At 31.0% G+C, this 12,017-nt stretch overlaps 3 protein-coding genes across 3 annotated transcripts; 1 reads left to right on the top strand and 2 right to left on the bottom strand.

The window, feature by feature from the left end:
• The first annotated feature begins 1,485 nt into the window (after positions 1–1,485).
• Positions 1,486–2,618, top strand: LOC128388155 (protein FMC1 homolog). Its single transcript, XM_053347529.1, has 2 exons — positions 1,486–1,907; positions 2,230–2,618. Exons 1-2 carry the CDS (start codon positions 1,833–1,835, stop codon positions 2,473–2,475), a joined length of 321 nt encoding a protein of 106 aa, XP_053203504.1. The 5' UTR covers positions 1,486–1,832; the 3' UTR covers positions 2,476–2,618.
• A 228-nt stretch (positions 2,619–2,846) lies between these two features.
• Positions 2,847–6,292, bottom strand: LOC128388153 (programmed cell death 6-interacting protein-like). The gene is given in 3 exon segments (XM_053347527.1): positions 2,847–3,363; positions 3,366–5,598; positions 5,977–6,292. Coding segments are annotated over 3 exon segments (2,562 nt in total). The 5' UTR covers positions 6,183–6,292; the 3' UTR covers positions 2,847–3,240.
• Positions 6,293–7,943: 1,651 nt separating this feature from the next.
• LOC128388158 (procollagen-lysine,2-oxoglutarate 5-dioxygenase-like) lies at positions 7,944–11,606 on the bottom strand. The gene is made up of 4 exons (XM_053347534.1): positions 10,984–11,606; positions 9,026–9,172; positions 8,829–8,957; positions 7,944–8,746 (listed from the first exon to the last, which is right to left on the bottom strand). The coding sequence occupies exons 1-4, from the start codon at positions 11,299–11,301 to the stop codon at positions 8,591–8,593; spliced, it is 750 nt and encodes a 249-aa protein (XP_053203509.1). The 5' UTR covers positions 11,302–11,606; the 3' UTR covers positions 7,944–8,590.
• Positions 11,607–12,017: the final 411 nt, after the last annotated feature.

The following is a 12,017-nucleotide window of genomic DNA, read 5'->3' as shown; positions in this document are numbered from 1 at the left end:
GTTAATAAAATGAATGTTATACCTGTTGGGATGATTCTCTTTCTTTCTCTCTCTCTCTCTCTCTCTCTCTCTCTCTCTCTCTCTCTCTATCAATATCTTATCATTTCTACTCATCCCTCTTTATTTAATCTTCTTTCTCTTTCTCTCTCTCTCTCTTGCTCTCTCTGTCTTCCGAATAAAATATTGAGAAATAATGAAAGAAAAAAGTGACTAGAATTTAGATTTGGAAAATCAAGTGGCCATTGAGAAAGAAAACAAACTAAGCCACTTAACGAATGGACATTAGAACTTTTTTTCGTCGAGAATTTGAATTTTTCTTTTAGATTATTAACCTTTTAGATTTAAAAATATTCGATTTCAAAGTTTCTCTGTTCACTTATCCTCATCAATTGGGACAAATTGTCACAATGGCAACAAAAGAATTGGATGAGTAACAATTAGTCCTTTTATTCCGATTCTTCATCATCTTAATTAGAATCTGCATCATTTTCATCAGAATAAAAGAGAAAAAGAGAAAAAAAAAGAGAAAAAGAAAACACTTTCGTCGATTAATTTTTTCTCTTACAAGAAACTTTTCTGACCCAATTGTTTCTCTTTCCTTTGATCATTTATGTTCTCATTTTTAATCATCATCATTATGATTAGTTGATTGTTGTTTATATCCTTAAACTTGAAGTTCCATATCGTTGATTGTCAACAGAATTAGTTGTAACAATTATCATTGTTGATACTGTTTATTTCTTACTTTGAGCTAGAATATTTTTCAAGTTTAACTTGATTTCGATTGAACAATTAAACAAACAATCAAATGAATATTGGAAACGTTACTTAATTTACTTGACAATCAGTCATATTTGTGACAATTAATCAAATCATTAGAATGTAAATTTCAATTCCATAAATTGTCCAACAGTTTTTACTATTTTTATAATAATAATTCCAATCAGAGAGTGGACATTAATAGTTATTGATTTCATTAGAATTCTGTGATTAATTCTTATATGAAAATCAATTCAAAGAATTTAAATTAATCAATCAACTCTTTTACTGGCAAATTATCAATTCTGATTGTTAATAGGAAACAATAATTACATGGTAACAATTAAATCTTTTGGTAAAATCAGTTTGATAAATATTAGCTAATTAGTTTTTCTGAATAACAATCAAACAGTTAAAATTAATCTCTTATTAGGCTAATAACTTTGCAATCAACCGATTGTTACACTTTTTGTTAGATTTTTCATTGATATTTATTAGTTAACTAATTGTCTAATTATTATTGGATTATTATTTGATCAAATCACAATGAATAACAATCAAAATTAAAATCCTTTGCCAACATTAATTACTTCTGCTTTATAATCATTTAAACAATCAGATAATTGCCATAACAATAACTTTGATTTCATTCAGTTTTCATCAAGAAATATTGGATTTGATTAAAAATTACCAAGAGAAATCAAATTCAATCTTAATTATCGGATTAAAATAAGATCGAAACAATTTTGCCTTCGAGTTTAACTCTTTCACTCATTCCAAGTGTCCGCTATTCACCTTCCATTGATTTCTGTCTCTGAAATGGACAAAAATAATCAATTCCCAATTTAATTGTACTAATTGTTGACTAATTGTAACAATTAAAACTCATCAAGTTTAGAAATTAAGGTTGGGGATAAGTGTGTTATTTAGCTATTCCACACACTTTATCTTTTTCTCAGTTTGTAAACAAAAAAAAGATTTTGTTTTTTTTTCTGGTCAACACAATTTCATCACTCGACAACAATTGTTAATAATTTCGATTAAATTGATTTGTAATTAATTTCTATTCTCTAATGGCTTGTATTACCAACAACCCATTAACTGTAATTAGACGGATCTCTCACTATTTACGAAAACTTAATCCATCGGTAAGTGAATTAACTTGATTTTATTTTGTTATTTTTTTGTTCGTCTTTTGATAAATTGTATCAATTGTAATATCTAATTGTTTGTTAATTGTGTAAAAATTAAACACGCCTTTAGTGAATTATCATATGATTATATGACTATCGACGGGTTTTGTTTGGTTAATTGGTTGATTAAAATGCAACCATGACAAATGATTACCGATTAGCTGATTTTCAAGGTTTCATATTTTCTCATGATTAATTTGTTGATTTATTTTATTATCTTCTAATTCATTTGTTTATATTTATTTCATCTAACTCATTTTTTTTATTCTATTCACAGGAAAATATCAGCGAAAATGCTGCAATCCGATGTATCTTAACAGAGACTCGTAAACACGATGTTACCGATGAGCGAACGTGCAGATCTAAAGAGGAATTACAATTCATGGGCGAAACATACGCAATCTATTTGGAAAGTGTCTCTAATTATCGCGATTTAACAGCGATTTACAACAAAGGGGAAGCATCGGTTGAAGAAGCGGCGAAAAAAGTTGGCCTGAGATTACCGGAGAAAAATTTATCTTAATTGATCAGATCGGTGTTAAAATCGACACTAAGCAAATAGAAATTTAAATGTATAAGTTAAGCTGAATTTAAATTACGTAGTTTTAATCAATTGATCAAAGTGTAAATAACAATTGATTAAATTAGTTACTACCAAAAAGCTAATTACATTTTCCTGAGATGAATGTATAACTTTGAGAGTGAAACAATTAGCTAATTTGTTCAGCATTTTGTTTACCTTATTTATAACCTTTTCCTTTTAATTGTTAACATGATTTCAATTGCTTTTCACAATAAGTTATCATTTAATTGAGTTGATTGAATGAGTGATTAGTTGATATCATTTTGATGATTGTCAATTTAATTGAAGTGAGAGAAAGAAAATTATTATCATTTATCGTTTTGAGTCATTTTATTAATGAAAATTGATCAACATCTCATTAAGATGTAATTAAAAGTATTTTCTTGGATTAATCAATAAATGGTGATTACATTTTATCATCTTTTTCATTAATTGACTTTAGATCAACTTTGAAACAATTTAAAATGAATTTAGATTGGCATTCATTTGATAAATTTCTCATTCCTAATATGTTTCTTATTAGTGGTAATTTTTTTTGCAATAATAATTTTTGATGTAATTAAATCAAAAATAATAAGAAACAAGATTCACAAGGCAAATAATTTGTTGTCATTAACAGATTGTTGGCAATTTAAAAATGTTTTCAGTTTCAATTTAACGGGGAAAAATTAAATGATGTGAATTTCAGTGGGTCAAGACTTTTTCTTATCTGGGATATTGTGGATAAGGATTAGAGTAGGGATTAGGATAAGGTGGGTATCCAGAGGGAGGAGGTTGGGGTTGACCAGGTTGGGGTTGACCGGGTTGAGGTTGGGTTGGGTAAGGTTTTGTTGTTGGGGAGGATGAGGTGCATATGGATTAGCGTAAGCACTGTAGGTGGGAGGGAGTGGAGGAGGAGGATAATAGTAGGGTTGGTAAGGATTAGGATAGGGTTGATTAAAGGGGTAACTTGGGGTTGGAGCGGCTGGAGTTGGGGCGGTAGCACCAGCGGTTTGGGCAGCGGGTGCTGAGGATATTTGAGGTGGAGGTGGTCGAGGTGGTTTAGGCTTATCTTCAGGTTTGGAATGATATGAGGGTGCGGAGGGTGGACTTGGACTTGGTCGGGAAACGATTTCATTTTGAATCGCTTTGACAAGTTCATCGGCTTCAGTTTTACGAGCGAAACATAAATCATCCACTTTTCCTTGTAAATTAACCAATAAAGTTGTCAAGTCATTATAAAATTTGGTTCCTTCGGCAATATTGGTCATCAATTCTTGGAAAGCATCATGGGCACTTGCCAGTCGACTGAGAAAATCTTCTCGACGTGAGTCTCCTTGGTTACTCATTCGCTTTAGATTAACAAATTGTTCGTTTGCTCGTTGAATCCGTTCAATAAGCGATTCATGTTTAACCTTAATATCACGAGCTTGTTTCTGTAAAGGTGCATAGACTTCAGCGATAGTCTCAACGCTTAAAGCTTCTTCATTGATAGATCCATTGGCGGACAAGGCAGCGGAAAATTTGGCTTTCATATCATCGAAAACAGCGGATTTGAGATTTTCTTCAAGCTCTTCACGTTCTCTTCTTAAATGTTCAACTTCGTTCATTAATGATTTCAATTCTTTAGCACTTGGGGAGCTCAATAAATCTGAACCATTACCAGAACCACTTGGAATAGCTTTCTGAATTTCACTATTATCCTGTGAAAGAAGTTGAATCAACTCTTTGAAATCAGCATATTTCCGTTGAATCTTTTTATCGGCATCCATGGCATTCTTGATGATATTCGTGTATTTAGTCACATGCTCTCGGAAAACACCAGTCAATTTAGACGAAGGTGACCTTTGCCATTTCTCCTTAAACTGAGCTCGATAATTATTATCAGTAGTCTCTTCTTGTTCCAACATTTTCTCAGTTACTTCTAATATTTCCTTATTTCTATTAAGCAAATTAGGAAGCTCGTTAATCAATTTATCCAAAGCATCAATACCTCCCTGTCCTCGCACGAATTGAGCCTTTTCTTTAATAGAAGCAGGTAATTCGGTACCAATAACATCTTCAAGAGAAGCAGGTAAATTAAGGGAAGCTAAGACACCATTTAAAATTTGAGTCAATTCACGCAAAGTGGCCGTTTCTTGATGAACCAATTCCTGCTTTTTAGACTCAAGCTTTTGAGTGGCCTGTTGAATGGCAAGAGGTAAAAGATTGGCAAACGGATCAGGAATATTGGGCCTGAATTTGGTTGGTAAGGGTGTTGGTTGGACCAGAGATGCTTTACCAATAGGTTCCAATGCTTTTTCCTCGGGAACTCTTGCATGGTAAATAAAATCATTATCTTTTTTAGATTCTTCCAAAACTCTCTGAGCTCGAGCTAAAAAATTTTTGTAAACATTAGCGAAAAACATTCCACCTTTTGATTGAGCCAATTTAAGGCATTCATCGGCTTTTTGAGAGCGAGCGACAACTTGACCGAAATCTTTTTTACTCTGACAAACATTGGCCTGATGAAATTCAGCTATACCGGTGAAAACGCTTTGTTTCATTGAGAATATTGAACTCCAATCTTTCTCAATTCCAGCCAATTTAAGGATTGGAAGGTGTTTCAATGCATCCATGTAATACTCTTCACATTGTGAAGCAACTCGAGCAATAATATTATCCTTCATGTTATCATTTGAAGCCTTAAAGAAAAACAATTCCTGAGCTTGGGCGAGCATAATTGTATGTAAAACATTAAGAACGTCAGAATTAAGATCAGGCGTAATATCTTGACCAATTGTTGGTGTAAGGTGACGAAGGGCAAGAAATATTCCGGCCGCTGATTGGAAATGTTTGGCAGCCAATTTAAGAGCAACATCATTATTGATTCCTTCATTTGCCAACATTGAGCCAATTTGACTTTTAATTGCTGCAATATTGAATAAAACACAACACCTTTCGTAGACAATACTAGTTAATGACAACGTATTGGATGACATAAGGAAAGATCCTCCCTTGTCAAATGCGTCTTTCCATTTAAAAGTGATTTGTAGCTCATGTTGGGGACACTTTTGTTCCAATGATGTTATCTGATCATAATACCTGTCGAAATAAGAAAGAAAAATCAAAATAAATCAATAGAATTGATATATAAATTGAAACCATAACCGAAAATGATGATAAATTTATCATTATGATAAATTGTATTTATATATCTAGATGACACATCTCGAGAATCTCCTAATTATTATACAATCAATTTAATGACTCAACCAGAAGATATTAATTTACAGATTGTTCATTGTTAATGTTAATTCATTGAGACAATTAGAGGCTAAAAGGCTTAATGATGAGGAAAAACAAAAGAGACACAAAGAAGGAAACAAAAAAGAATAGAACAAAAAAAAGAAAATGGTGAAAGGGAAGCTCAAGGTAATATGGAAGAAAGAAAGACAAAGAAACATTTAATTAGTTACTTACTTTTCCAATAATTCAAGTGATTGTTCATGTTTAGGATCAAGATTTTTACTAATACAATTAGACCTTAATTTGTTGAGATTCTCAACAACTGAATCCACATTGATAGGACTGTCATCACCACTATAATTTGAGGTGAGACAATTTTTCAAAGGTTTTATCAGATCAACTTCGTATGATTTTTTCAAAGGTATGGCAATAAATGACATTATTAATTGATTAAAATGAAAGAAACAAACTAAATTAAAGGAAAACAATCAAAGATTAAAAGAAGTTGTTACAATTTGAATTTGAGAACAACCGTTTTTGTGAAAATGAAAAAAAAAAGATTAAATTTTTTTCCAATGTTTCATTTGTAGAAAAAGAAAAATCCGATAGATGGAGACACTGGAGTTCTAATGCCATCTAGTGAATTTTATTGTTAACAAGGTAACGAATTAATTGACAATTAAATTAAATTGTTGATAGAAAAATAGATTAGAATGATATTAGAAGGGACTGTTGTTGGTGGAGAATTGAATCTTTTTGTTGGTCAATTGTTTTTTCAATCCATTTGATTTTCTGTGGAAAATTAAACTCGTTCTCATATCGAGATTATTTTCTCTCCATCGATTTTAACTAATCATTTGATTGAGTTTCTTAATTAGATGATTCTATGATTCTGATTCTTTATTTTCATCATTATCTCATGGATGATGAGGAGAAAGATGAAGATGAAAAAATTGGAAAGAAAATAACAATGAGCATAAAAAAGATACCAGGAAAATAGATGATGATGGATTATGATAACTTCCTAGATGAACTTTTTTTCTTCCCTGAAAGTTGAACTAATCTGATGAAAGAAAAAAAAACATCATGATTACCAATTTCTATGATAGTTCCAGATTTTCAGAACATTTTTTTGATTGTTGTAGAGAGAGAAAGAGAAAAAAAAACCATCACAATTTATGGAACCTTAAAGTTGATTTACCGTAAATTGTTCAAGTTTTGGCTCTTTCATGAATCACTTTCTATTATTTTTCCATTTCCTCTACTTCCTTTCAGCTGAATTTCAGTAAACATCATCATCATATGTTGATAATAATCAACTTAAATTCATGGAACCAGAAAAAGAAGCAAAAAAAACTTTAGTACAAATTGTATCTCGACTAAGAATCTGGTATCAACATATTCACAATCAATGGTCAATTTCAATTATTAATATCATGATTCTAATCACGATTAATTTGATTCTCTCTTGAAACAATACAATCAACGTCAAACAATCAATCTAATGATTTGAAAAGATGAACAATCAAAGATACTAAATAGATATTTGATCATCATTTTGATTAGACAAATAATTATCATTGAGATATCTAATCATCAGCACCATCATCATAATCATTAACGTTAATTGTTAGCAATCAACGGTAAAAATATTAACATCGTTACAGTCATTAATTTGTCTGAAAACAATTAAATAATCAATCTTACCTCAATAGTGATCTGTTTTCAGCAATTTAACCAAATGCTCAATTGTTGTAAATCAAATCTCATTAATCTTCCCACGATTAGTACAATCATCATTTTCCTACCCCATAGATCTCACTCTCTCTCTCTCTCTCATCATCATCATCATCCTCATCCTCCTCTTAATCTACAGTTTAAATTGTTGTCTTAAATTATAAATAATCTAATTAAGATTCTAGTTTGCCATTAATCTACAAAATCAGTTTCCCTTTCAACATCTTGTTGAGATCATCATTCAAGTGAAATTTAATTTAATCATTTCAGTAATTTAGATAATGTCAACATCTAATCATCAGTTAACAACAATCAACAAATTATCCTCCAATCATTATCCTCTAAATCCTTAATCATTATCTTTTAATCACTTCTTTGTCCCTCCCCGTTGATTACAGTGATTAAAAGTCTCTCAGCAATTAATTATTACAATTACCGAATCAAGAAAAATCAATACATTGTAATTACTTTTATTACATTGATTGTATTTTATTATCATTGATATGATTTGTTGATTATATCAAATTTCCAATGGATTGACCATTAGTTAATTGTTAAGCTACAAATACAAGAATATAAATACTGTTTTTAATTGTCATTCAATTAAATGTTTGATAATAATAATTAAGATTAAATTGATTAGATTAACATTTCTTATTTTTTTTCTTCTTCTTCAATTTAAATTGTTCACTTTTTTTCCAATTGATTATTGATAATTAAGCGAAACAATTAAAGTGAATAAATGATATGATCAATTTAAATCATCAATTAGATTTGATTTGATTCTCATTGAATATCAAAGATGCTAATTAACTCTAATTGTTTCAGTAACTTTGAATTCATTTTAAAATCAATTTAACGTTTGGTTTGCAATTAACTGTAGTAGAAAACAGTTAAATTATCAAATCAAAATACCCTAACAATTAAACTGTACACAATTGTAATTGTAAATATTGTTTTGTATGAAAATTGTTGACCAGAAATGATTTAGCAAATCAATTTAAAAATAATAAAATTGTAATGCAAAAGCAATTGAGTTAATATGTCCAGTGAATTTGACCAACTAATCCTGTTGAAAGATTATCCTGTCAAACTAATCAGCTGATTGTTATTATGGATCAACAAAAGAAACCATAATGTAACGAGTTCCACTTGTAACTGTTAATCCTTCATGGTAGTGGGTCAGTTTACCAGGATGCATGAGTGTCCATCCTTGTCGCAGATTAACAGCTGAGCAATTGTAACGAACGAATCGACAACCACCTCCCTGTACAATTCCCGAGAAAAAAAGGAAAATTAAATCGAATTAGTAATTAAAGATCACAATTGGAAAAACCAAAGAAAATTACCTCATAATCAATTCCAGGTCGATTAAGGGCAATGTTAATTGTGTAAGTGGATGTGTCATGATGAGGCTTCAGGGAAGCTTGTTCGGTGGGCTTGTATCGGACGATAAAGTTCATGGTTGCTTTGGGTGGCTGTTGAGGAAGAAGAAGAAGAAAATTATTGGAAAAGTTGATGAAAGTTGTGACATGGGCGATCTTACATCATGGAAATAACCGATAAACACTTTCTCTTGAACGGGTCGGATGAATTCCCTGAGGAAGTAGAGCCATTGTTGTTCGAGGCCCACTTGACTTGTGTGTATATCGACGGTTGGGACACTTTCATATCCACCCGATAATCGAGGATCCTGAAGGGAGAGGAAAATAATACATTTGTTAACAAATTAATAATCTATCAATTGTTATCAAGTTGATATCGATAATTGAATAAGGTGATTAAGATATAATTTGATTGGATTGGTGATCAATCACATGTTAAATCAGGCAAACCAGTGAATTAATGTTTTTTTTAAACAAAAATGTTTCTCTAGTAAATGAAGATGAATGAGAATCACTATTTATATGGATAATAAAAAGATGATGATGAGAGAGAGAGAGAGAATAAAAGGAGAGGAGAGGAAATAGAAGAGGAAATGAAAACGAGAGAGAAAGAAAAAGAAAGAGAAAAAGAGAATTAAGTTCGAAAAATTCGAGGTGAAACGGAAGGAGTAAAATTCTGGTGAAGTTGTAAACGATTCTGAGAGAGAGAGAGAGATGAGCATCTTCCTTAAAGATTCACAAAAGAATTGAGTAAAGGGTTTCCATTGGATTATCATACATGGGAATATAATTCAACTGAGAATCTCTCAACCATGTCAAGGTACTTCCTATGGCGAAGGATAAAGAAATAGGTCTTTAAGTTTCTCTTTCGTCTCTCTCTCTCTCTCTCTCTCTCTCTCTCTCTCTCTCAATTCGTCTTGCTAATAATATGAAAGAGAACGAGAAGGTTCATCTCTCTTCTTTTTCTCCTCACTGATGATGATGATGAAAAGAAAAGAATAATGTTCATATAATAACAGAAAAGGTCATAAGATACTAGTATTTTTCTATTCAAATTTTAGAAGAGAAAACAGGAAGATGATGATGAGGATGCTACAAAAAGTGTACGATTATTGCTCATATACTATTCTGTTTGTGTTATATTGTTAATGATGATGAAGCTTCAATAAGCTAAATGGGGAAAGATGGATGATGCAAACTCAATGATGCAATGTGATGACATAATCTCAAAGATGATAATGACAATTTGCATCTTCATCAGTTGTTAAAAAAAGAATAACAAATTTTATGATTCTATAGATTATCATCTCTTATCAAGTTTTAAATTATATCAGAAATTAACTAAGGAAAAAGAATCTTTCTCATCATTAATACTCATATTATTAAAGAAAGATGAAGAAATGTGATGACAATAAAATGATATCAATCGATTTTGATATTGCTCTTTTTCTGGAGACTTAAAATTGATTATATCATCATATCGAGATGAAGATAAAGATGATGATGCATGAAAGGAAAGACTAAGTAAGAGAGAGAGAGAGAGAGAGAGAGAGAGAGACATGAAGATGATGCTAAAAAGTAGAGATGAGGACAAGGAGTGAAAACAAACTAGCGAAAATGCAAACTTAGCAAAGTAATAAAATCTATCGCAACATCATCTTTATCTTCATCTTCATCTCTCTCTACAAGAGCACTTAAATGCCTTTGGAAATTTTTTCATTACATGTTGATGATTTTACTGTTTGTTAACTTAAATGGTTGATGGATAACTGGATGAGGATGAGGATGAGGATGATTGCAAAAACAGTTGCTCTCTCTTTCTCTCTCTCCGATCTGTTTTCTTCCAAGTCTGGTAATATAATTGATGAAGATAATCATTTAAAATATGATGGTGTAAATATTAATAGATGATTAATCAATGTAGAGAAAAAAATAATCATCAATTGTGTAAATATGAAGAGAAAAACTTGCTAACTGATATTCCATCGTAATAATTAAGCAAACAATTAATCTCGAAGATGGAAAAACAAACTTGAACAATATAATTATTGTTCAATATTAGATATATCTCCTAATTGTGATGATAATGAATTGTAATAAATGATAACAATCAACATACATAATTTGATCCGTCGGACCATTTTCCATAATTTTCCATCTCTTCAATCAAATTGATACAAAATACTGGAGTGACCACTGGAAACCAGTAGACATCAGGACAGGGTTGGTCAATTTGATAATCATCTTTAAGAACTGCTGAATAATTGGGATGAATGTATTTCTCTGTCCATTCGTATTGATTATTGTAAATTTCATATAAATCATTGTGAACATGAGTTGTCTCAAAGGTCTCAGAATTGACCAGATGACCATAATCATCGATATTGATAACGAAGATGAAAATTCCCCTTGACCGGAGAGAAGCTGAAAAAGCCATGTCAGAATCCAAGGAAGGATCCTTTTCATTTCTATAAGAGGGATAATAATCCTTAGGAGTTTCCCTCTTGACCGTTACTCCATTGACCTCATCTTTAGATGAATCTCCTTTAACCTTAATCTCATCAATTGTATCAGAATCAATCAGATTAGATTCAAAATTTTCTCCACTGGGCAAACTTAATCCACTTAATCCCTCCTTCAATAGGGTTCCATTGATGAGATAACAGTCAGTTATATGAGGGACGTTCCAGATTCCCCTGTTAAGAAATCAAAATGATAAAGATGAAAAAAGATCAATTTAATTAGCATGTTAATATATAAATCGATAGATAACAATTTAACCAAATCAACGATCGTTATATAAATGGTCCAACGAAAACTGACCACAAATGGACAGAGATAAATATTGAAGGTTATTAAAGTCTCAAGATGAAATATTGATATTTATCGTATTGTCCGAAAGGAAATACAGATAAATATCATAAAGGAAATGACCGATTGAACCAATTGGTCAATATTGTAAATGAAAATAGTATTCAAGTTGATTATCAGAATGGAAAGACAATCAAAAATAATCATTGGCTTTCAGGAATTGATGAAAACAAAGTCCATCTCCAATAGATATATATAGAGATAGATTGTTATTATTTCTACAATCAAATCACAATTCTTGATGAAAGAATCCAAAATATCATCATCATCATCAGTCATCAA

This window comes from Panonychus citri, unplaced genomic scaffold (genome assembly GCF_014898815.1).
Source record: "Panonychus citri isolate SS breed McGregor unplaced genomic scaffold, ASM1489881v1 Contig00095, whole genome shotgun sequence".
Classification (NCBI taxonomy): Eukaryota; Metazoa; Arthropoda; class Arachnida; order Trombidiformes; family Tetranychidae; genus Panonychus; species Panonychus citri.
Note: the sequence above shows the minus strand (reverse complement) of the source record. Positions and strands in the feature narration are given on the sequence as shown.

Excerpts from the sequence above, each read along its gene's own strand:
- LOC128388155 (XM_053347529.1), top strand. The coding sequence starts at position 1,833 with ATGGCTTGTATTACCAACAACCCATTAACTGTAATTAGACGGATCTCT. Across the intron at positions 1,908-2,229 it reads TACGAAAACTTAATCCATCG|GAAAATATCAGCGAAAATGC; the intron begins GTAAGTGAATTA and ends TTCTATTCACAG.
- LOC128388158 (XM_053347534.1), bottom strand. The coding sequence starts at position 11,301 with ATGGCTTTTTCAGCTTCTCTCCGGTCAAGGGGAATTTTCATCTTCGTT. Across the intron at positions 8,958-9,025 it reads TTATCGGTTATTTCCATGAT|CCACCCAAAGCAACCATGAA; the intron begins GTAAGATCGCCC and ends CTTCCTCAACAG. Across the intron at positions 8,747-8,828 it reads GACCTGGAATTGATTATGAG|GGAGGTGGTTGTCGATTCGT; the intron begins GTAATTTTCTTT and ends GGAATTGTACAG.